Raw genomic sequence first — 24353 nt, 5'->3', positions numbered from 1 at the left:
CCTACATATGTGACACACTGAAAAATTACTCCACAAGAAGGGTTCAGTATTTAATGGTCCATTAAATTAAATAATACTCTCCCATTAAACTTGGTATGATAGTTATTTACTTCGTAACAAAATCTTACTTCTAATCAGTGTTGTATAAGGACTAAAACACTTGGACACACTAAACTCATCTAAATTATGAAGAGGAGAATTCGAACACAAACAACCCTCTACATATTTTGTTGATGGGAATGCCATTGTGAACATGGCCATTCTCAACTGTGCGAGAATGTTTGGGTGCATTGTATCACTACAATGACCTCCCCAATCCCATCATAAACTTTGGCTGATTAGAGTTAAATTGTCCACGTATCCTCTTGAAAATAAATAAACCCCTCTAAGTACTTGTAAGAAAAAAAAGTTAATTGAGAAAGAAAGTTGTCGTGATAACAATAAAAGTACTACTTCTAAACTTATTTATAGACAACATTTAATTATAAATCACATCTCTAAAAGCAAGCTGATAACAAACGTGAAAAGGATCCTCGTCGGATCCTTTTTTTGGGATCCCATGATCGTGGTCGTTCATTGTACGGTCAGTTTTCGTGAAGTACTATTTATATTTAATTTCAAATTTTAAATTTCAGAGGCATTGCTACCATTTCCGCCGTCTAAGCCGGCGTCCCTCGTGGCCACCCTTGCAGCTTCAACCTTCCTCAACTCATTGTTTCTGCCGCCCTCCAGCCTCTTCGCTTCTGAGTCCTTTACCGTGTCATAAGACGCGTGCAATCCGAAGATGAAGTAGTAAACCAAGATGATCAGAGTCCACACTCCAAACCTTATGAATGAGGCGTGATCGATTGACCCGAGCAGGAAAATGTTGATGGCAATTGAAAGAGATGGCAACCATGGCACCAGTGGCACTCCCCAGAGCTTCGGACTCCTTGCTTGGGGGACAAGTAACCAAATCCCTAAAGTACCCAAGAACCAAAGCGGCGCGGTTACCACGTAGGCAATCCAATCATCTGTTCTGCTCCAATAGACAGAGGTGGCAATTGAAGAGCTAATTATGATGAAAAGGCAGGCAATGAACTTGTTCCTGTTGGCCTGAGTTGTGACGCCGCTGACATAGTAGCGGCGAACAAGGAGAGCGATGGCAACAAGGCTGAAGATGAACAGAGTGGAAATGGAGACAAGGTTGGCCAGAACATCGAGGCTCGTGAAGAAGGCAATGACTGCGGTGGCTGCGAGTAAGGTGACCGTGGCATTGACAGGAGTGCCGGTTTTGCAATCAACTTGTGCAAACCATGGTGGCACCATGTGGGTTCGGGCAATGTGAGTGAGGTACCTAGCCTGTCCAACTGCCCCGCCAAGCAGCGCGCTTGTCATGCCTTCCAATGCGCCCGCTGCCACAATGTACTTAGCCCATCCCATCCCAACAGCTTCAAACGCAACCGGAAATGCAGCTTGTTCGTCGATTTGGTTATACGGCTGCATAAGGCCTAATGTCAGTGCAAGCAAGCAATAGAGCACTGTAATAATCACCATTGAGCCGACAAGACCAATTGGGATGTCCTTTGCGGGATTCTTGGTCTCCTCTGCCATGGTTGAAACAGCATCAAATCCAACGTACGCGAAGAACACAACAGCCGACGCTTGGAACACGCCGCGCGGGCCAAAAGGGGCGAAATCGATGTAGTTTTTGGTATCAGCTTTGGTGAGGCCGGCGATGATGATGAAGACAATGACAATTATATGGAAAATCGAGGCAATGTAGTTGAGACGAGAAGAGCCCTTTATGCTGAGGACTGCGAGGCAGCAGATGCCGATAAGGACAGCGACAGCAATGGGATCGAGGTACTTGTAGTCCTCTGGGAAACCGTGGGCTATGATGCGGAAATCATTGGTGTCGCTGCGATTGCAGAGGGTGGTGAAGTAGGATGTCCAGGAACGAGCAACGGCTGCGCCACTTATGACGTACTCGAGGAGGATGTTGCCTGCTGCAATGAAGGCCACGAAGTCCCCAAGCTCCACCCTTAGGTAGGCAAATGAGCCACCTGAAAAATCAAATTCAATCTAATTATATTAGGAGGGAACCTAATTAAGTTCTTACTTAATGTTGTGAGACTTGTCGACACAAACCAACAAATTACTACTTTAATTACTTTGGAATATTATATTAGACATATCAAAATATGATCAATAGCTAAGAATTCGAACTTGAGATGTTGATACTTTTGGCCAACTAAGTTGCAACGAGTTTCTTTCTAATTGTTATTTCTTAACCATCAATTAAATGAAAAAAAAAATGCCATGGTAATGCTTGATTTTATTTTATTATTATTATTTTGAACAAAAACAATGCTTGAATTGAATGCATGTGTTAAGTTAATATATCCAAATTTTGAAATAAAACAATTTGTTAGTAGCTAATCAACCGGATAATACTAGAATTAAGTATAAATATTGAATACATTAAAATAAATAAAAAAATAAAAAAGCCTAAAATCTTGGATAGGTGGTGGGACAGAGTTGAAGAGATATGCATGGAGGTCTAGCAATTAGCAAAAACTTGAGAATTGACGTCAAACTGTGAGGTGACAGAGAGTTCATAAAGAGTTTCATTTCGAAAAAGTCCTCTTAGCATTTCTTAATTTTGTAAATCACATGATGTAGTTGTTGATAATTGAATTATTACTTAAGTGTTGATTAACGTGTTTATTTCATATTAATGACACGTCACATAATTTACAAATTTAATCTAAAAATTTATTCTAGCATTACTCAAACGGGAAATCCGGGAGAAACGATGAAAAATCAATCTAGCAAGTAGCAAAAGAATGAGGCCAAGCAAGCGAACGTAATCTCCCTGCCAGATTTCCACCAGTCACCATCTAAACAACTCCTCCAAGGTTCCACCTCCATGATTCCATATTGATTTAGACTTTTTGATACATGTTACTAAAATATATATATATATATATATATATATATATATATATATATATATATATATTAACAAATGATATTATTTATCGTAACGGGGCAGAGGAAGTTGGATACGCTTTATAGTTGACTAGCAATAATGTGGATCAAATTCGTCTTTAGCGAAAATCGAACCTAATTACTAAAAATATCTTTAAATATTCAGAAGGATTCCTTAATGTAATTATTTGATAATTTTATATTTTGCATCTTCACTTCACCTAAAATAATTCCTAGTAATTAAAGTTGTACAAAACCTCAAGTCATACAAACCAGGAAATAAGTCAATTGTAAAATATTAATCAAAGGTAAGTTCATGATTTAATTAATCAAAGGCATGTTTATGAAATAATTCAATTGGAAAATATTAATCAAGGCATGTTTATGAAATAATTCAATTGGAAAATATTAATCAAAGGCATGTTTAGCTCTTTATTTCATCAAAACAAAATACATGTTTTCTAAATAAAAGATTTAGTTATGTGGGGGCAGATTCTTTGTTATTGTAAGTACCCTCGGTCATATCCTAACAATAATATACTAAACTTTACGCACACAATGTAAGAACACACTTTTAAAATGAACCTTTATTGGCAATCGTCGAGGTAAAGTAAATAAGAAAGAAAATAGTGGAATATGAATTATTTTTTTTAACCCGATTCACAATCCTTTCAAGAAATCTATATTTAAAGAGAACACAAAAGGTGAACAGTATTTTTGGTACCCTCGTTTTGTGTTCACCAAGCTTCAACAAAAATACCCCCAAGACAAAAAGCTTGAAAGGTATTCCAAAATGATCCATCAAATAAGGTAAAGGTATTTTTGTCATTTTAATAGTGTTTTTTGGGTACAATTTTTTTTATTTAATAATTAGTACCTCATAATAAGTTAACAATAATGTGATTCAATTTCTCTATTTTTAAACACGTTCAAAACATATTAAGAGGCGTGTAATGCTAGTTATAAAAAAAAGATTTTTTACACGCGAATAATAATGTGATTAAATAAGTTGTAAAATGATTGTTTTTTTTATTTTTAACAAATGATATTATCTGCACAAAAGGGAGGGGTTGGGCCTAGCCTCACAATATGTTAGCAATAATGTGATACAATTAGTTGTTTATTAAATATTATTTTTTCTATTTTTAATATAAATTCTATATATACCAATTTTATTATGTGAATTCTGCTTTTTAAACCGTTTATGGTTGAAACAAGACGATAATATGTAGGCAAAGGTTAATTTTAAAAGGAAAATTAATGAAAAGTCCAAAAAAATTTCTCTTTTAATGAAAAACCCTTTTTAAAGGTATAGTGAATAGTACCAGGGAAATGTATAAATGTGGTTTTTTGTTAAAAATGAATAGTACCGGAAGTGTTTTGTTAAACGTCCTAATTTAAAAAAAAAAAAAAAATATATATATATATATATATATATATATATAACAATAATATTTAAGAAATGCTCGAATATTTAGTAAGTGTGTTGCCGTACCTGCAACAGGAATCTCGACGGCGAACTCGGTGTAACAGAAAACAGAGAGCATAGCGGAGACGCCCGAGACGAGGTACGACAGCACGACGGCGGCGCCTGCGTGCCTTTTCGCCTCCAGTCCTGTGAGCACGAATATTCCGGCGCCGATGACAACGCCGATTCCGAACCAGATGAGGTCCCACCAGTTGAGCTTCTTCTTCATCTCGTGATGACTCCGCGCCTTCACCTCCACCAGCTCCGTGTTGTCCGCCGACCGGGAAAGGACGCGATCCACGAACCGGCACGGTGTCTTCTTCAGCGCATCGACGTAATTGCCCCAGCTCTGGAACGACTCCTCGGGAAGAAAATCGTCCTTTCGGTACGTGCAGCCTCTCCGCCGTATTCCCTCATCGTCTCCTCCGCCGCCCGCTCCCATCTGTAAAAATTCAAACTCAAAAATTTCAGAAAAATCGAATTATCAGAGAAAATAAATAAATAAAATCACAATATGATCCAGAGATACTAAATTCAGTCCCTTAATTAGTTTCTGTTTGGCTGCCAAGAAAGATTAGGAAAATGATTAGATCCGTAACCGTACGTCTGAATTTGGCTTCTATATTATTCTAGAGAGAGAGTGAGCTTCCGTTTTTCTCCGATGACCGGCGGAGAGAGAGAGAGAGAGAGAGAGAGACGCGGGAAAGCTCGTTCAGTTGAGCAAGCAGTTATATAGGCTCACTTGGTTTACCGCTCATTAGTCATTACTCATGTGTTTAGAGCTGTTACACTGTGACACTCGTCAACGACGGAATCTGAACCGTTGATTTTTGTGAGTTAGAGATTCACTCCATTATCTGTTTTTAGTACCATACTACAAACGATTTCCAACCGTTAGATTCATCTCAGGCTTCATCGGCGGTCACTTGTTATTTGAGACGATTGTGAGCTATTGGCTTGGTGAATCTCCGGCTGAGATTCTCTTTATTTATGTGCTTATGAGTAATTGAGGTTATGTTTTTAAGGCGGTTGTAAGCCGTTTGTTTAGTAAAATTTTAAGTAAGATTCAATTATTTATATGCTCGTGAATAATTGATGTTAATATTTTCTACTTCAAACACAATGAAATTAAATGTATAATATAATTGGAAGCAATTTTTTTTTTTTTTTTAACAAACGATATTATCTACACTAAATGGTTGGAGAAGTGGGTTAAACCTCACAATGAGTTAGCAATATTGTGGTTCAAATTCGTCTTTGGGGAGAATCGAACCTAAAACCTCTCATTTACAACTGAAAAAGAATACAATTAGATCGTAATCTTAAGTGACTACAACTTTGCTTGTTTGTCTAATAGATTCTTTTTTTTTGTTTTTGGAAGTTTGGTTTTATTTGGAATTATTTCACATGGAAAATTTTTAAAATATTTAATTTGATATTTGATATTTTTCAAATAATTGCATAGAGAGTGATGCAGACAGATGGGGAAGTTACTTTGGACAAGATTCAGTAGTTTTTAAAACGATGTCCTAATCGGACGGCTGTGATGCTACTCCGAAAAAAAGGACTTCTTACAGTTGTCGTCATGCGGATAGTGATTAGTGAGAACCCCACAATTTTTTTTCATTAAACCACGGATTTTGTTAGATTAACCACTAACAGAATTCGAACTCACGTCGTCATACAAGTGCTTAACATCTTTTCACCATTATGGTAAAGGGTCACTTGCAGTGAGAATCCTCATGATGAGTCGATTTCATATTATATATTTTACCCTATTCTTAGTATGTTTTGGTAATTATTTTGGTAGAATTCTGATGCTTTGCTTTATATTTTCAACATATATAGGACTTTCGACTTTCTCTGGAGCAAAATGTGATCAAACAGACAAATTTTGGAGTGATTCAAATTGGAGGACGTTCGTGAGTTCCTTAGCTTGTTCATGTCAAAATTTCGGCTTTTCTACCAATCGATTATTTTCTGGCGATGAAATAAAGTAGTAGTATGCGATGCTGGAAAGTGACGTTTTTGGGGCTTAATTGCGATTTTAGAGCCCAATATGACCATTGTCGGGTTCATGGACTAGAGAAGTGTTCAAAATATTTCAAGCTTTAAATCCAGCTATCTTGGGCCTATTTTGGAGCAGATATGGGTCCAAAATGTGACTGTGCATATTTTGGGCATTAGTAGTCAATTTATGATTATGTAGTTTATTTTAATTTATTTGATTTCCTAGGAGGATTGAATTATAGCAGTATAAACTAGAAATTACGCCCGCGCGTTGCTGCGGGAACCAACTGTTTTAGGCGTAATCGGATGAATAAAACATATTTAAGTTGAATAAATTCAACACAATTATGAACAAACAGAATGATACATGAGTGAATGAGGTCGATAAGACGAACAGTTTTGTTTTTATATACATTCAAGCGAGCTGACATATAAACACATTGTACGATGAATGGGAAGAAACTGAACGTCTTTGATTAGAAAGATATAGTTTCCAAAAAAGTTCTGTTTCCTTAAGAAACAGAAGAAACACGTAGTTCACACATAATATGTGTCCTGCAGTGTAGGCAGCCATTTCAACAGGTAATGGCAAGAAAAGAAATTAAAATATTAGGCATATGAATGCAAGCTTACAGAAACTTTGTTTTTGTACACTTTCTTCTCCCTTTAATGACAATTTGTTTCTTATCCAGAAAAATAAAATGAGCAGGTCAATGATACTCACATGCGCAAAATGCTAATCCTATGGTCTAAAGCTAACTAAGTTTTTAAGTGTAAAATCCCTAATTTCACTGCATTTGGATTGATCATAGTTCGTGACTTGTTAAACTTGATATCTCCTTGTACATTTTGGGAACTTGACAGGTTAAAGAAGTGCTCATAAAAGCAAATTACACAATATCTACTGAAAAACTTAAGAGAAGGGACTTAATTAGTCAACAAACAGGTGCCTCACACATAAATATTAAAGACCAAAGAGAGAACCAAGCCGAACTCTTCAAAATTCGTTGGCACACATGCTTCATTGGCTCAATTGAATGTATAATGCATACTTAGATACAACAATTCGAGCAATAGCTCAGAAACAGTGCTGAAATTCCATTAGCACTAATCACACACTGCCGGAACAGAGATCCTAGCAAAGCTATACCAATTAAATGACAAAGACTAAAAACCACAAACAGGAAAAAAAGAAAAAGAGTTATCAGACAGCATGATTCAAATATAATTTTATTAGGGTTGGTAAAAGCACAACCCATCCAGCACTTAGAACACACAATGGGATTTAAAAGCAGGTCTTTCTTGATTAGAAGCTCATATGTCTTGCACCTAATTTTCAAACACTCAAGCGTCAGTGTCTTAATACTTCTAACCCACAGTCCAAAACAGAAAGAACCTCATTTGATGAAAATGCCAAAATTTTCTAAGAATGGAGTCCAAAAATTTATAACATCAACCTCATGCGGGGAGTTGGCTAAAATTTATTTTTAAGCATCCAACAAGCCATTAAACTAAACATAGTTAGTTCTTCGTACCTTTGTATGAAGATCACACAGGAAAACATAATGCATTGCTACATGCTATGTTGGAATTTCGGGGGCTAGATTAGAGCCACACTTGAGTTCGACATCGAAAGTGAGGCTTCGTTGGTGTGTTTCCACACCACATGCTCTGCAAAAGAGACAATCTGAGAATCAAAAACACATAAATAAGAAATATACACTATATATATAGCAAGAGAAACTTAAGAAATGAAAAGTTCAATCAAAGTGAGTGAAGTGAACCTTTTTTCTTTTTTTAACCCAAAGCATTGAAAGTAGAACAAACCATTCTTTTGTCCTCTTTCTCCCCTCTTTCCGTGTCCCCCACTCTTTTTCACCCTTTGAAACAATAACTGATAAGGAAAAATAAAAAATTACTATTGAATAATCTAACAAATCATTTAGCACCATCGGTTGCCAACTTGCAATCTTGAGTCTGCTAACATTCCAAAATTATTATCAGCAAGTCTCCATATAACCTTTTTTATTTGCTTCTTTTCCTCCTATTTCCCAACCACCAACACATTTCTTATCATCTTTCTTATTCACATATATGACAATAAACAAAAAAACCAATGTGCAAAAGATACAAAAAGTAACAATAGCAACTTCATATTTACCATTTACACTTGTAGTAAAATCTCAAAATATTTCAGAAATATCATATGAAATGCACAATGTTACAAATAAAATTGATTAATTAGCACACCAAAAAAAATGATAGTGGAGAACAGGAAATAACTATAAAAAATTAAAAATATCAATAGACCAGGAGAAAACTACTTTAAACAAAATGAAAACTCAGAATTTAGGATAAAACGAAGGAAAGAAATCAAATAGAAAAGAAGACAAAAGAGAAGTAAAAAATTAAAGCAAAATACCTGAAGCTCAGTGAGATTCAAGCTTCGAATTGAAAAATAAAACATTCAATGGTCAACACCCAACCACTAATTAATTAAGTGGTGATCATGAACATGTGAATAAAATTGTAGAGGTTAATTATACAGAATCTTACCGCCAAAAAAAAAAAAAAAAAACTAATTGAAGTTATGTGTTCTGCACAGTGATATCGAAGAAGAAGAATTTCTATTTAAATTACAGATTTTCAATCAAATGCGGAATATACAAAGCAATTTTATTTCTGATTTGAATATAACCAACTAAATCCCACGTTGTATCAGTATCAATGGATCCAACATGGTGACCATCGGCCCCTCAAGTATTCATATCTGCAAACCCTCGTCTAAAGAAAAATTCATCCAGAAATTAATCACTGAGTATGCAAGGTTGGCATGCATATTCACATTTAATCGTGGCCATGATGATAGGAATTAAAAAAATACGAAAATAGGAATGATGTACCTTTACTTAGATTTCAGGATTCTAAAACTTGTTGCTGAGATTTGAGAAACATATGAAATGTGTTTCATGATTTCAAATTAGATTTGCATAAGAGTTCAGAAACGCAGACATCCCTTCTTTGCATTCCTCTAAATGCTAAACCCTAAACCCTAAACCCTAAACCCTAGGCTTTCAACACCAAAACACCCAAATAGTACCAGAATTTTACAATGTGCAGGGAATATACTAAAAAAACTTAAACCACAATCAAGTACCATCTATCTAAACAAAATCAAAGAACCCAAACCACATAAAAAATCTCCAAAATCAATTTACCCAACCCCTAAATATTAATAATAATAATAATGATTCTAGTAGAAATTCCAATCCACTACAACAAAACACAGAGCTAAAACAACAAAACACAGAATACTAGGTATTGCTGGATGTAGACATCCAAAACAGCGGCACCTATCAATTGATCTAATTACGTATCCATTCCCTATCCATGGCATACAAAGTATGTACTCCCTGTTTACATGTTATAAAACATTTAGTAGACCAGCAATCAAAATTAACAACCCTAATTGTTGTATACACCAAGCTCTCCAACTGAAAATGTTTAATTAAATTTTCCAACTTAAAACCCTAAAGTAAATTCTACAAATTGAAATAGCAGAAACAGAATTAGACAGAAGGAAGAAATCACTGACCTTCGAGTTGTTGAAAGCTCTGATGGGTGTTTCTTTTCATCCAGCCCTAAAAACAGAACCCACAATTGTAATATAATATCCAATCATTGGTCAAGAATCAAATTAACCCAGCCTGTGTATAGAAAAATTGAACAAATTTAGACATTTATATGTATGTATATTCCAGTAAATGCACTGAAACCTAAATTGCAAAACTACGTCAGACTGATTGAAGAAGAGAAACAGAGAGGGAGAGGGAGAGTGAGTGGGACGGAGAGAACCCTAAAAACAGAACCCTCTGGCAACCTAATACAAAATCAAGCCAACAAATTCCATTTCAATTGTGACCAAACAAATCGAAAAAGAATAATGAAAACCAGAACGAATTACAGAGGAACTGATGGGTTTATGCATCAGCAACGTGATAAAACCCAGAAACACAAAACATAATATGTATCAGCTACAAAAACCCAAATAAATAAATAAAACACTCAAATTTCTATGTAAAAGCGAACATATTTTGACCCCAAAACAAAGATGTCATATATGGAGGAAGAGAGAAGCGATAGAGAGGGAGATACTAACTCAACCCCACCATCTCTTTGCAGCCAACACACTCATTCCCTCAACCCTACCCTCATATCTTGTACCCAATCAACTCTCTCTGTCCCCCTAATCGTGCACCCACCGTCACCTTCTCTCGGCAACCAACCCCTTCTCCTCTCTCCCCCATATCACACCCCACCCTGTGAGGGCACTGACAGCAGACCACCTCCCTAGAAACCGGCCCTAAAAACCCATACCCATACCTCCCTTACTCGTTCCCTTTAACCCTTGCATAAAATCCTCCCATCTCTCTCTCACCCTTGTCCCAGCTCTCTGTCTCTGCAAATCGAAGAAAACAAACCCTAAACCAAATCCCTAAAATCCTGCCTAAATCCTCCCACACTTCTCTTGGACACTCCATATCTCTCTCTGCAATTCCTAAAACAAATCACCTAAATCCTATCTCGGACACCCCCCATCTCTCTACAAATCGCACATACAAAACCCCAAACCTAATCCTTGAAATCCCACCCAAACCTAATCCCTGAAACCCTTTCTCTCGAACACCCCATACCACAAAAAATGAATCTGAACTTTAGTTAATAAAATCGCAGGCCGCCTTCTCTCTTCCTACCTTTTAACAATTCACCAATAAGATTATCTCAATAAAAACTTGTATTAGCAAATCCAGTGACGAATGATGTGAAACTGAAGCTGTGAAAGCTTATTTTGAGAAAGAATGAAAAGCCGTCTTTCTACAACTTGAAACCAAAATTTAAGTGAATGGCCCTGTAACTAAGGTTATTGAACATGATTAACTATCCGCAATATGACAACTATCCGCTACCCTCAACCTTGTAACCTGAATCAAGTTGGTTTCACACATACCAATAGAAAACCAAAATATCAATGTTTGGGGAAGTTACCTTATTTGAAATACCACTAAAAAACAGAGTATACTTTTAGGCAAATATTGTTTAAACACCCAAACATAATTCATGATATGTGCCAAAAAGAAAATACCTCTCGATTAGATTTCTTTCGTTCACAAACTTTCTCCCTGACAAACTCCTGAGATAAAACCAAAAAAGAAAATAAGTCACAACTGATGCAAGTAGAGCGAAGGAGGCAGAGAAAAGTAGGAATTTATGAGTACACCACTCCTGTTTTAGGTTCCCAACTTATAAGGATGCTAACTTCATCATATAGGACTACCGTTAAAACGCATTTCTTTCCGAAATTAAATTAAGAAAAAAGTTCGACACTCACATGCCACAACACAATGTTACATAAAGTAATCTTACCATCACAACCAAATTGACAGAAAACTTCAAACAGTCATTTTGAAAGCGAAAGTCAAGCGATTAATCATATACTCATTTTCCGAAAAAGAAAAAACCCAACAAAAATATATAAAAAGTAAAAGTACCTAAGTTCCCAATAGTCCAATCCATCAGAAAAATACAAACTTGCACATGTTTGAGTATAAAGACCATAAGAAAGAAGCAGGGGATGCAAAATTTTGAGAATGGGCTAATAATACTCATCAAGTACAGATAATCAAAGTTAAAAGGAGGTCATAAAGGTATAGAAAAAAGAAGAATATATTCTACAAATGAATGAAACAAAAGATGGTGACACTGGAATGGAAACACTTCAGGAGGCCAGAGGAAGAGGGACAATACTATAGCAAATAAATTGATAATGCTTGTGCTCTCCTCTGTTCTTTCCCAAGTCGATCCTACAAACAAAAGCACAGACAAAACTTAAAAAACGATGCCAATCAATGATAGCTAAATTATCCCCATCCTGAATCTTTTATAAAACAAAGCACCAAGAAGATTTCAATAATAAATATTTCATACGACATTTAACATAACAAATATATTAACTTTAGATTCTAGACTTCAAATAGTTAACATAACAAATACAAATTTAACCATCATCTCTCTTATCCATTGCCTTTTCTACTATAAATGAAACCGGATATTAAATAATTGACCGTTTTACATTGGCAGATTGCAATTTCTTTGGAAATTAGTCATAAAAGTTAATACATTTCATCACTCCATTTATGACTTATCCTCTTATCAACTGTTGTGCACCCTAATCCAAAGAATGGAAATTTACCCGCCAAATATCAAACTGGATATCTAATAACTGGAAATTTTCCATTGGATATCTAATAAATTTCAATTACTCAATTTCTATACAACCCCAAATCCAAATACCGTCTGTTGCTCCAAATATCAATGCAAAGATGCAAACTTTTTTACGCTACAACAACAACCATACAATTTTAATAAAACCCACAAAAACCAAGTAAATAAGCAGATTTTTGGCAAAAGCGCTTAAAATACACTCACCAGAAGCAAAAGTGGAGGATGGGATTGAAGCCATTGTTATGGTCCTCCTGGAGCTGCAGCTTAACATCTGACACAGCGGTGTTGGCGGAGGAAGAGACAACGCTCTGGACAATCTGACCTCTCTGGCGGCGGTTGTGAGGCAGTTGAAATCTATAGGCCTCGGTTTATCCATTGCTGTTTTTTTTTCATTGGATCTCCCATTCGGTCTCACTGTTGTTATATCCGTTTCTGTTCTTCCTTGTCAATCAGGATCTGCACCCCTGAAAACCCACAAAGACATTAGAAATGGAACCCACTGCATATCTTATGAAAATAGCGTTGAGCCTTGAGGTGTCCTCACAAACCTAAGGTATGGCGCAGTTGGAGTTTTCGACAACATGAGGAAATGTGTAACCCCCATAGGCCCAGCCACATTCAAAAAGTCTCTAAGATTGTTCCGCCTCTTCTCTTGCAAAAACATTGCGGAAAAAGCTCAGCTCTTTACTTCAGATTCTTACTTCTCATTTTCAACAGCTCTTCAAATCAATTAAAATATAAACAAATCAAATATCATAAAGCATTGCAAAATATATTAAGACCGGAACCAATATTTGCATACCTTAAGCTTAAAGGCAGTGTAGGGAAGCACCAGTTTCCTCAAATCAGCTTGAAGCTGCTTCAGAGGACCAGGCAACTTGCATCTGGAAAACACAAACCTCCTTGGGATTTTATAGCATGTGATATGGTCCATAGTAACCTGCTTCTTCGTCGAAACCAACTTCACAAACACGTTCTTCTTCTGTTTTCAAATTTTCAGAAACACAACAATTAACTACGTCTCCGAGATAATTAACAAAACAAAACAAACAAACAAAAAAACCTCTTTGATTCAGTTTTCCAACAACCAAACAGAACCTAAAAATTTCAAGCTTACATTTTTTAAGGCAGCCATGCCAGCGTTTGCAATTTCAGCTCCGTAACTTTGTGACTAATACTGCAAAAAATTAAAACAAAAAAATTAAACGCATTTAGAATAGAGAGAGAGTGAATTTATGCTAGGGATTCGTCAGATAATTAAAACTAATTGAAAAATTACACAAAATTACCTTTGGGCGTTTAGGGTTTTGGGGGATCTCTGTCTCTGTGTGAGGTTTTAGACGAAGGAAGGAGATGACTGAACGCGCGAGGCAAATAAGGTTTGTTTATTAGGCGCATCCGAATCGTCTAATCATACTAAGGAAATCAAGATGCATCCAGAACACATACAGTCAAACTGGAATGCGCAGGGATAAGCGGAAGAAGAAAAAGAAGATCGAGAGGGGGTAATTGATAGCTTACACGACACTGGTCGTGGTCGGAGTTGACAGAAATCAACGAAGTCCTGTGCGATTTCATCGTTGTGAGCCGTGAGAGAGAATACGATGGTCACATCACGATTTTATCACCAGAAGGTCGACTGTTCCAAGTTGGAAAACAGAAAAATTAAAATTCAAGAACAATAAACTAACAGAAACCAATTACAGATGAGGAAACAATCAAATTACCTCAACAAAAATCCATGATTATTCCATGAGTGCTGATTCTATGGGTTTTGAAGGGGGAAGGTTTTTTCATTTGAGATGGAGGATGTTCGATCTGGGGATTTTAGGTGAGCAGATGGGATTTGAGGGAGAGAGAAAGAGGGGAGGAAGAGAATGGTAAAGTGACGATCGCACCCTGCCTTTCCACGATCATCAACACGCAGGTATCATGATCAACGGCAGAGAGAGTCAGTGGCAACCTCGTAAATAAAGTGAAATTCGGACCAAAACACTGTTCATTTCTACAGTGCAATTTCGCCTCCTTCTTTAGACTAAAGTAATAAGACAATATGTCTAGGCCTAGTTCTTCTTCTTCTCTATGTGAAATTTGAGAGAGGAGTTTGGGCAAAGTTTAGAGATTTTCAGATTTTTACATTCAAGATGTTTTCGATCTTTTTCTATTTCAATAAAAATTCCTTTGATTTTAATTATAAATATGCGTAACTAATCTATTTTGTTAGGGTGAGGCCACGAGCCTTAGTAAGAATAGGTAGTTTATTTTCAATTTTCTTATGATAATATGCATGCAGATTTTGAATTATTAATCACCGGTTTAAACTATCTAAGTGTCTTGATGTTTCGTGACCATTAGGATGTTTAAAAAAGTAAGATTCGTGACCATTAGGATGTTTAGAAAAGTAATTTGATGCAATTTTGGTCGGAGGTCAGTCCCTGAAATTGACAAAGGTTTCTTGTGGTTAATACGTGCAAGTTCACTTAGGATGAATACCACGCCTTAAGGGTTGCATTGTTTTTTAGAGGGTTTTCACAAAACTTAATGAGTCATGCATGTTTAGATTTGATCTGAATGCCACAGATAAATTGCATGTTTGATATACGCTCTATATTGGGGGTCTAAGTAGGCATATATTAGGAAAATCTAACATTCAAAATATGCATGTTTAGGTCATAAGTAATTAGGAGAACTACTTAAGATGACGGCGGAATCCAGTGCTTTCTGAATTTGATTTCTACTCTTTAAAATTAAACTCGTTTTTATTAAATTATATCATAAATCAATCTTCTCAAAACTTTACTTTTAAATAATTAATTGAGATTTGGTTTAATATGAATTATTTAATAATCTCTGTGAAGAACGATTTTACTAGAGCCATCTATACTACAATATCTTGTTACTCTTGCAAGTATTATAAATGTTTTTAACCCTTTTAAGCGTGGTAAAGATCCTATCCACAATTAACGTCTTCTTTTTTGAGGCAATTTAAGTAGCTCTTAATTGCCACTTAGTAATACGGATTAATGGTATTTCTCAATAATTCTCTACCTATTTTGTTGATGCGAATCCCTTTGCGAATACAGGCCATTCTCAACCGTGCGAGAATGTTTGGGTGCATTGTATCGCTACAGTAGCCTCCCCGGACCGATCATAATTTTTTGCCCGTTAGAGTTAGATTGTCTACTTATCATTTTGAAAATAAATAAACCCCTCTAGTTACATTGTAAGAAATAAAGTTAATTGAGAAAGAAAGTTGTGGTGATATCAATAAAAGTAAAATACTACGTACTTCAAAACAGATTTATAGACAACATTTAATTGTAAATCACATCTCTAATAAGCAAGCTGATAAAACTAAACAGCACTAATCACACACATAAACAATTAAATCTCCACACACAAAACATACCCTTTCTTAACTAGCAGGAGGTGCAGAGGCATTGCTACCATTTCCAGCGTCTAAGCCGGCGTCCCTCGTGGCCACCCTTGCAGCTTGAACCTTCTTCAACTCATTGTTTGTGCCGCCCTCCAGCCTCCTCTCTTCGGAGTCCTTTGCCGTGTCATAAGACGCGTGCAATCCGAAGATGAAGTAGTAAACCAAGATGATCAGAGTCCACACTCCAAACCTTATGAATGAGGCGTGATCGATTGACCCGAGCAGGAAAATGTTGATGGCAATTGAAAGAGATGGCAACCATGGCACCAGTGGCACTCCCCAGAGCTTCGGACTCCTTGCTTGGGGGACAAGTAACCAAATCCCTAAAGTACCCAAGAACCAAAGCGGCGCGGTTACCACGTAGGCAGTCCAATCATCTGTTCTGCTCCAATAGACAGAGGTGGCAATTGAAGAGCTAATTATGATGAAAAGGAAGGCAACGAACTTGTTTCTGTTGGCCTGAGTTGTGACGCTGCTGACATAGTAGCGGCGAACAAGGAGAGCGATGGCAACAAGGCTGAAGATGAACAGAGTGGAGATGGAGAGAAGGTTGGCCAGAATGTCAAGGCTCGTGAAGAAGGCAATGATTGCGGTGGCTGCAAGCATGGTGACCGTGGCATTGACAGGAGTGCCGGTTTTGAAATCAACTTGCGCAAACCATGGCGGCACCATGTGGGTTCGGGCAATGTGAGTGAGGTACCGCGCCTGTCCAACTGCCCCAACAAGCAGCACGCTTGTCATGCCTTTCAATGCACCCGCTGCCACAACGTACTTGGCCCATCCCATCCCAACATCTTCAAACGCAACCGAAAATGGAGCTTGTTTGTCGATTTGGCCATACGGCTGCATAAGGCATAATGTCACTGCAAGCAAGCAATAGAGCACTGTGGTAATCACCATTGAGCCGACAAGACCAATTGGGATGTCCTTTGCAGGATTCTTGGTCTCCTCCGCCATGGTTGAAACAGCATCAAATCCAACGTACGCAAAGAATAGAACAGCTGAAGCTTGAAATACACCGCGAGGGCCAAAGTGGGAGAAATCGCGGTAGTTATTGATATCTGCTTTGGTGAGGCCAGCGATGATGATGAAGAGAATGACAATGATGTGGACAATCGAGGCAATGTAGTTGAGACGAGAAGAACCCTTTGTGCTGAGGACTGCGAGGCAGCAGATGCCGATAATGACAGCGACAGCAATGGGATCGAGGTACTTGTAGTCCTCCGGGAAACCGTGGGCTATGATGCGGAAATCATTGGTGTTGCTGCGATTGCAGAGGGTGGTGAAGTAGGATGTCCAAGAACGAGCAACGGCTGCGCCACCTATGACGTACTCGAGGAGGATGTTGCCTGCTGCAATGAACGCTACGAAGTCCCCAAGCTCCACCCTTAGGTAGGCAAATGAGCCACCTGAAAAATCAAATTCAATCTAAGGATATTAGGAGGGAACCTAATTAACTTTTAATCTTGTGAAAGTGTATCGACACAAATCAACAAATTACTATTTTAATTACTTCGGACTATTAGATTAGATGTAGCAAGATGGAATCAACAACTATTATTTTTTATGGAAGTGATACTGGAGCCGAGAATAGAGGGATTCGAACTTGAAACTTCGATACTTTTAACTAAGATGTGACAAGCTCGTTACTAATTGTTATTTACTATGAAGTAAATCATCAATTGAATGGGAAAAAATGCAATGGCAATGCTTGAATTGAACGCATGCGTGAAAATTCATATATCCAAAATTTGAAATAAAACAATTTGTTAGTACCTAATCAACCAGATAAGACTATAATTACGTAGGGGTGGGCATAAAAACCACCAAACCGGAACAAAAACCGAACTGAACCGTTTCAAATGGTTCCGGTTCCGGTTTGGAAATATTAAGAACCGAAGGAACCAGACCGAACCGTTTTTAATATAAATTATTGTTTTATTATTATTTTTGTATAAATAAGACATTTTTCCAAGATGACCATGTGTATAAGCCCAATATTTTTCTTCACTTCTCTCCCCCTCCTTTGTTGTTTTATCACTTTTCTCCCCCTCCTTTGTTGTTCTCCATTCTTTTCCAGTATATTATGCATTATGTACATTTTAGTTTTAGTTTAAGATCTACACTTTAGTCTTGATATTAACTTTTCTATCTTTTGATTTATATTTATATATGCACACTTTCTATATTCCGGTCACAAATTTTGTAGATCTAATAGTGGAAACTCAAATTTACTTGAATTTATGATTGAAATATGTGTTTGGTATTAGAAGTACAAAATTAGAAAAAACATATATATAATTTTGATTAGAACCGTAAACCGGTATGAATCAAACCGAAACTGTCATGAACCAAACCGTACGATTTTAGAAATAAATTTAAGCATTACCGCACCGTTGAAATTTTCTTTTTTCGTTTCCATTTTGTGGTAGAACCAGGACAAATCAAACTGTACCCACCCCTATAATTAAGTATAAATCTTGAAAGATTGAAAAGAAAAAAAAAAGAGTCAAAATCTTGGACAGGTGATGGGGGCAGAGTTGAAGACACACGCAGGCCTCTACTATTGACTTTACATTTTAGAAGGTAAACAAAAAAATCCAGAAGAAACGATGAAAAAATCAATCTAGCAAGTAGCAAAAGAACGCGGCCAAGCAAAGGTGTGCTTCCTGCCAGATTTCCCCCCCCCCCCCCCCCCCCCCCCCCCCCATCACACATTTTCTCACACACGTTTTTCAAATTTATGCGAAAATCAAATGAATTGAAAAAAATTAATAATAATAACTTAACAAGGTTGTGTGTAAGATAAAAATATATGCGTGAATAACACTTCTTTCCTTCCAATTCCTCAATCTCCTCTTATTTGAACAATCTCAACTAAGTTAACTTTTTATATATATATATATATATAATAAATAAATAAATAAAAGTGATAAGAGACTAAAAAAGAAAGAAATTTGGAGGAAGAAAATCATCAACGTAATTAAAAGGAATTCCTTAGACGTAATCATTTGGCAATTTAGACTTTTTCTTTTTTGTACATGTAACTAAAGTATCTTTAGAATATTCAAAAGAATTCCTAAACGTAATCATTTGATAATTTGATAATGTTGCATCTTCACCTAAAGTCATTCTTAATAATTTATTTTTTTAGTACATCGATATATTTTTACATTAAAGGGGAGAGAAAATTCGACTAAATTACACAATTGACAATCTAATTTGATATGAAATTTGTCATCCACGAGATTCGAACTTAAGACTTCTCATTTCCAAGTAAAAAGGAATATCACCAGACTATAGTATTGAGTGACATCATTCCTAATAATTAAAGTTGTATAAAACCTCAAGTCATACATCCTATGAAATAATTCAATTGTCAGATATTAATCAAAAGCATGTTTATGATTTAGTTAATCAAAGGCATGTATATGAAATAATTCAATTGGAAAGTATTAATCAAAGGCATGTTTAGCTTTTTATTTATCAAAAATATATGTTTTCTAAATAAATAAAAGATCTAGTTATTTGGATGCAGTTAATCCTTTGTTATCAAAAGCACTCTCAATCATGTCCTAACAATAACATACTAAATTTCACGCACACAACTTAAGAACACACTTTTGAAAGGAAGCATTTGTTGGCACTCACCGAGGTGAAGTAAATAGGGGAAAAAGGAGCAAGTGGAATACAAATTTTTATTTTTAGTCCTATTAACAATCCTCTTTCAGAAAATATTTGAACCAAAGCTAAAGCATACAGAATCTTATGGAAGTGTATATAAAATGACTGCAAACGTTTTTTGTAAAAATATTTTTAGAATTAATCCTTAATAAAAATGCAAGTGAAACTTGTAAAAGCATTTGAAGTGTTTCCCACAAGAAGCACACAAAACTAGTATTTCTTATAGAAAACACTTCAAGTGTTTTCTTGTAAGAAATACTTCAAGTATTTTAGAACTCAAAAACATATTTCTAAAAAAGCTTTATATTATTTAAAACGGCTTCCAAAGGGAACCTATAACCCTTAAAATGTCAGCATTACTTTATAACGGGCAATAAAATAAAATTATGGTGTATTATTATTAAATTATATATCAATTTGGGATAGGCAACGGTTATGACGGGTGGGTAACCGCGGTTATTTACTCATAACCGTTTATGTTCATAACCGTATAACCGTTTACCTGTTGGGTAATTGCATAAACGGTTAAACTCATACCCATAACCGTTTATAAACAGTTAACCATAGCCACAACCGTATACACATTTAATCATAACCGTTTACCCATTTAACCATAACCGTTTACCCATTTAACCATAACCATTTACTTGTTTACCCATTTTAAACCCGTTTATCCTTTTTTTTTTTTACCCATTTACCCATTTTTCACCTGTCTACCTGTTTTTTTTTTTAACAACTTGAAAATTACAAAAAAAAAAAAAAAAAAAAAAAAAAAAACCGTCTGACAATTAAACACCGTTATAGGTACATTTTAGTATGCATTTCCCTATTTTAATCATTTAGGTTCTCATACAATTCTAATAATTGAAATAATAGTTTACTAATGATATTTTTCTGCTACACCCAAGCAAGTCTTTAATTATAATCCATATGATTACAAAGTAAAGCTTCTAAAAACAAACATTTTTCTACACTAATACCAGTACTTTCTGTTAACTGCAAGATAGATCATAAGCTTCAAGTCAGCTCTTTGATCCTTCTCCTTGTTGGATTCTTATGCTTCAAACTTTTTGTATATGAAAAGTTTAGCAACAAATACAAAAACGCGTTATAACCGTTAAAAATATTATAAATTTTACATATATTAAATTAAATGAGTAAATGGATATCCGTTATAATCGCGGATAATACCCATAATCGATAGATATCCGTTATAATCACAAGTAATACCCATAACTACCCATTTAAATTTTACGGATAAACGGTTATACCCATAACCGTTTGTTCGTGTAAACGGTTACCCATAACCGTAACCTTGACCTCTAAATAGATGGGTAACCGCGATTACTCAAACCTATCGATATTTTGCTCATCCCTGATATCGATCCTTTTTTGTGTTGTGAAAATCAAACATCAAAGCCTAGGCTACATGCACATTTTGCTACAAAAATTTTAAACGTTTATGGTTGAACAAGATGATAAATATGCGGGCAAAGGCTAATTTAAATAAAAATATTTAAAAATGCTCGAATATTTAGTAAGTGTGTGGTATAGCCGTACCTGCAACAGGAATCTCAACGGCGAACTCGGTATAACAGAAAACAGAGAGCAAGGCGGAGACGCCCGAGACGACGTACGACAGCACGACGGCGGGGCCCGCGTGCTCTCTCGCCTCCAGTCCCGTGAGCACGAATATTCCCGCGCCGATGACAGCGCCGAGTCCGAACCAGATGAGGTCCCACCAGCTGAGCGTCTTCTTCATCTCGTGATGACTCCGGGCCTTCACCTCCACCAGCTCCGTGTTGTCCGCCGACCGGGTCAGGACCCGATCCACGAACCGGCCCGGCGTCTGCTTCAACGCATTAACGTAGTTGCCCCAGCTCTGAAACGACTCCTCGGGGAGAAAATCGTCCTTTCTGTACGTGCAGCCTCTCCGCCGTATCCCCTCATCGTCTCCTCCGCCGCCCGCTAGCATCTGTAAAAATTCAAACTCAAAATTTTCAGAAAAATGGAATTTATCAAAGAAAATAAATAAATAAAACCACAATATGATCCAGAGAGACTAAATTCAGTACCCTTAGTTTCTGTTTGGTTGCCGAGAAAGCTGAGGAAAATGATTCGATCCGTAACCGTACGTCTGAATTCGGCTTTTATGTACGAACAAAAAGCGATTATTCCAATATCTGCATATTTATATATTATTTTAGAGAGAGAGAGAGTGAGCTTCCGTTTTTCCGAACCCTTCTACAAAGACACGATTTCATTCTGAACCGTTGATTTTTTGTGTGACCATACAACAAACGATTTCCAACCGTTTTAGATTCATTAAATCTCAGGCTTCATCGATAGTCACATGTTATTTGTGAAGATTGTGAGCTGTTGGTTTGGTGAATCTCCGGGTGAGATTCACTTTATTTTACGTACGTGAGTAACCGACGTTATGTGTTAAGGTGATTACGAGCTGTTTGTTTGATAAATTTTAGACGAGGTTACTGGAAATATTTTAAATATTTAATTTTCTAAATTTGATAGTTTTCAGATATTTAATTTAATCAAACGACTAAAATTATTATAACTTTTTAAAGGGTCATCGTTTGATCAAATTTCAACAGTCCGAATTAATTGATTGGTGGGCTTTGAAGGGAGAGTTTGAAACATTTTTTTTGTACATTTTTGTACATTTTTCTTTTATTTCTCTTACCATTACAACAACCTATCATATTATGTTCTTCAAAATATATTTTTTCGTGCAAAATCTATTATAATTCGTATTTAAACACTTCTAATCAACTATTTAAAACCTAATTAACAAAACTAAATTTTTGTTGTTTTTTGTTTATGCCTTACCTGTCACATCCCGGCCCGGGACATATCACTTCCTGGGCCCGCTCCACCACTGTAGCACAATATTGTCCGCTTTGGGCCCCAACCATACCCTCACGGTTTTGTTTTTGGGAATTCACACGAGAACTTCCCAGTGGGTCACCCATCATGGGAGTGCTCTCGTGCGCTACTCGTTTAACTTCGGAGTTCCCATGGAACCCGAAGCCAGTGAGCTCCCAAAAGGCCTCGTGATAGGTAGGGATGAGAATATACATATAAGGATCACTCCCCTGGGCGATGTGAGATGTTACAATCCACCCCCCGTAGGGGCCCAACGTCCTCGTCGGCACACACACGACCAGGGTTAGGCTCTGATACCAAATTGTCACATCCCGGCTTGGGAGAACCACTTCCCGGGCCCGCTCCACCATCGTAGCACGATATTGTCCGCTTTGGGCCCCAACCACGCCCTCACGGTTTTGTTTTTGGGAACTCACACGAGAACTTCCCAGTGGGTCACCCATCATGGGAGTGCTCTCACGCGCTACTCGCTTAACTTCAGAGTTCCCATGGAACCCGAAGCCAGTGAGCTCCCAAAAGGCCTCGTGATAGATAGGGATGGGAATATACATATAAGGATCACTCCCCTGGGCGATGTGGGATGTCACATTACCTACAGGTGATTTTAACATCTCTAATTTTTTTTTTTTAAATTAAAAAACATACATTGAATATACATTTTAACATCTCTATATTTTTTACGTTTCGGCGTAAATATTCTACCAAATGTACACTTGTAGCTCAATAAATCGTAAATCTACTTCCAAATAAATTATAAAGGCTTCCTTAATGCTCACGGAAATATTTCGAGAAAATAGAAAATTTTCATTTTTTACAAAAAAAAACGTGTATTAACAATCACAGTTTTTAGTCGATTTTGCAAATTCGTACATATATCACCGTTCAATCTATTTATTTTCACCTTCGCCTCACTTGCGAAGTTTTTAAAATTAAAGTGAGACTTTCCGTTGAGATTCTTGAGTGCAAAACCCCATTTGACTATGTTTTGGGTATCATTATTGTATTCTTTACTTATTTTTTTAGTTTTCGGCTTAAATATTCTACCAAAATATAGATTTGTTTTTCAAGAAACTGTAAACCTGCTTCCAAATTCCTTAAAAAGTTTAACTTAATGCTCAGGAAAAATATTTTGTGAAATAAAATATTTGCATTTTTGTCAAAAAATATGGGTGTTGAGCGGGCTAGACACACGCAAAATAAGACAGACGTAGCTCATGCAGAACAAGGTGAACCATGACATGCAAAATAAGACGGGCTTCGTTCACATAGGCTTTTGGCACGCAAAACGATGCAAGCTCCGTTCATGAAAAACGAGGTTGGCTATGTGCACGCCCAAAAGACACGAGCTCTGTGGACGAAAAAAGGGGGAGGGCTTCTAGCCAGCAAAGCAATGCAGACTCCTCACATGCAGAACGAGGCAAACCCAGGAACGCAAAATGAGTCGAGCTCCACGCATAGAAAACAAGGCGGGATACATCACGTAATCTGAGGTCAACTGAACGCTAAAAAAGATACAGTATTCTAGCACTCAAAACGAGGCGATCCTGTACATAGAAAATTAGGTGGCTTCTGGGACAAGAAACGAGGTGAGGTTAA

General features: G+C 36.7%; 3 protein-coding genes across 10 annotated transcripts; all 3 read right to left on the bottom strand.

The window, feature by feature from the left end:
• Positions 1-390: 390 nt before the first annotated feature.
• LOC137725923 (cationic amino acid transporter 1-like) lies at positions 391-5185 on the bottom strand. Its single transcript, XM_068464763.2, has 3 exons — positions 5046-5185; positions 4469-4883; positions 391-2045 (listed from the first exon to the last, which is right to left on the bottom strand). Exons 2-3 carry the CDS (start codon positions 4881-4883, stop codon positions 625-627), a joined length of 1836 nt encoding a protein of 611 aa, XP_068320864.2. The 5' UTR covers positions 5046-5185; the 3' UTR covers positions 391-624.
• A 2260-nt stretch (positions 5186-7445) lies between these two features.
• Positions 7446-14642, bottom strand: LOC137716190 (uncharacterized). Of its 8 annotated transcripts, none has more exons than XM_088693907.1 (13): positions 14461-14642; positions 14255-14372; positions 14023-14090; positions 13851-13910; positions 13536-13715; positions 13282-13452; positions 12938-13197; positions 12257-12312; positions 11595-11642; positions 10047-10092; positions 8236-8345; positions 7987-8122; positions 7446-7780 (listed from the first exon to the last, which is right to left on the bottom strand). In XM_088693907.1, the coding sequence occupies exons 7-12, from the start codon at positions 13107-13109 to the stop codon at positions 8057-8059; spliced, it is 498 nt and encodes a 165-aa protein (XP_088550033.1). In that variant the 5' UTR covers positions 13110-13197; positions 13282-13452; positions 13536-13715; positions 13851-13910; positions 14023-14090; positions 14255-14372; positions 14461-14642; the 3' UTR covers positions 7446-7780; positions 7987-8056. The 8 variants fall into 8 exon arrangements, with proteins under 8 accessions (XP_088550033.1, XP_088550032.1, XP_088550034.1 ...); XM_088693906.1 differs by having other exon boundaries at positions 14023-14149; positions 14461-14634; XM_088693908.1 differs by having other exon boundaries at positions 13282-13384; positions 14023-14149; positions 14461-14634.
• Positions 14643-15973: 1331 nt separating this feature from the next.
• LOC137726676 (cationic amino acid transporter 1) lies at positions 15974-22180 on the bottom strand. Its single transcript, XM_088693903.1, has 3 exons — positions 21929-22180; positions 21414-21828; positions 15974-17578 (listed from the first exon to the last, which is right to left on the bottom strand). The coding sequence occupies exons 2-3, from the start codon at positions 21826-21828 to the stop codon at positions 16149-16151; spliced, it is 1845 nt and encodes a 614-aa protein (XP_088550029.1). The 5' UTR covers positions 21929-22180; the 3' UTR covers positions 15974-16148.
• Positions 22181-24353: the final 2173 nt, after the last annotated feature.

This window comes from Pyrus communis, chromosome 5 (assembly GCF_041283825.1).
Source record: "Pyrus communis isolate YQ-2024b chromosome 5, ASM4128382v1, whole genome shotgun sequence".
In the NCBI taxonomy this organism is placed as follows: domain Eukaryota; kingdom Viridiplantae; phylum Streptophyta; class Magnoliopsida; order Rosales; family Rosaceae; genus Pyrus; species Pyrus communis.
The sequence above is the reverse complement of the archived record's forward strand: the minus strand, read 5'-3'. Positions and strand labels throughout refer to the sequence as shown.

Excerpts from the sequence above, each read along its gene's own strand:
- LOC137716190 (XM_088693907.1), bottom strand. The coding sequence starts at position 13,109 with ATGGATAAACCGAGGCCTATAGATTTCAACTGCCTCACAACCGCCGCC. Across the intron at positions 12,313-12,937 it reads ATCCTCCACTTTTGCTTCTG|GATCGACTTGGGAAAGAACA; the intron begins GTGAGTGTATTT and ends TTTTGTTTGTAG. Across the intron at positions 8,346-10,046 it reads GAGCTTTCAACAACTCGAAG|TTATTGTTTCAAAGGGTGAA; the intron begins GTCAGTGATTTC and ends TTTCCTTATCAG.
- LOC137725923 (XM_068464763.2), bottom strand. The coding sequence starts at position 4,883 with ATGGGAGCGGGCGGCGGAGGAGACGATGAGGGAATACGGCGGAGAGGC. Across the intron at positions 2,046-4,468 it reads CGTCGAGATTCCTGTTGCAG|GTGGCTCATTTGCCTACCTA; the intron begins GTACGGCAACAC and ends TTGATTTTTCAG.
- LOC137726676 (XM_088693903.1), bottom strand. The coding sequence starts at position 21,828 with ATGCTAGCGGGCGGCGGAGGAGACGATGAGGGGATACGGCGGAGAGGC. Across the intron at positions 17,579-21,413 it reads CGTTGAGATTCCTGTTGCAG|GTGGCTCATTTGCCTACCTA; the intron begins GTACGGCTATAC and ends TTGATTTTTCAG.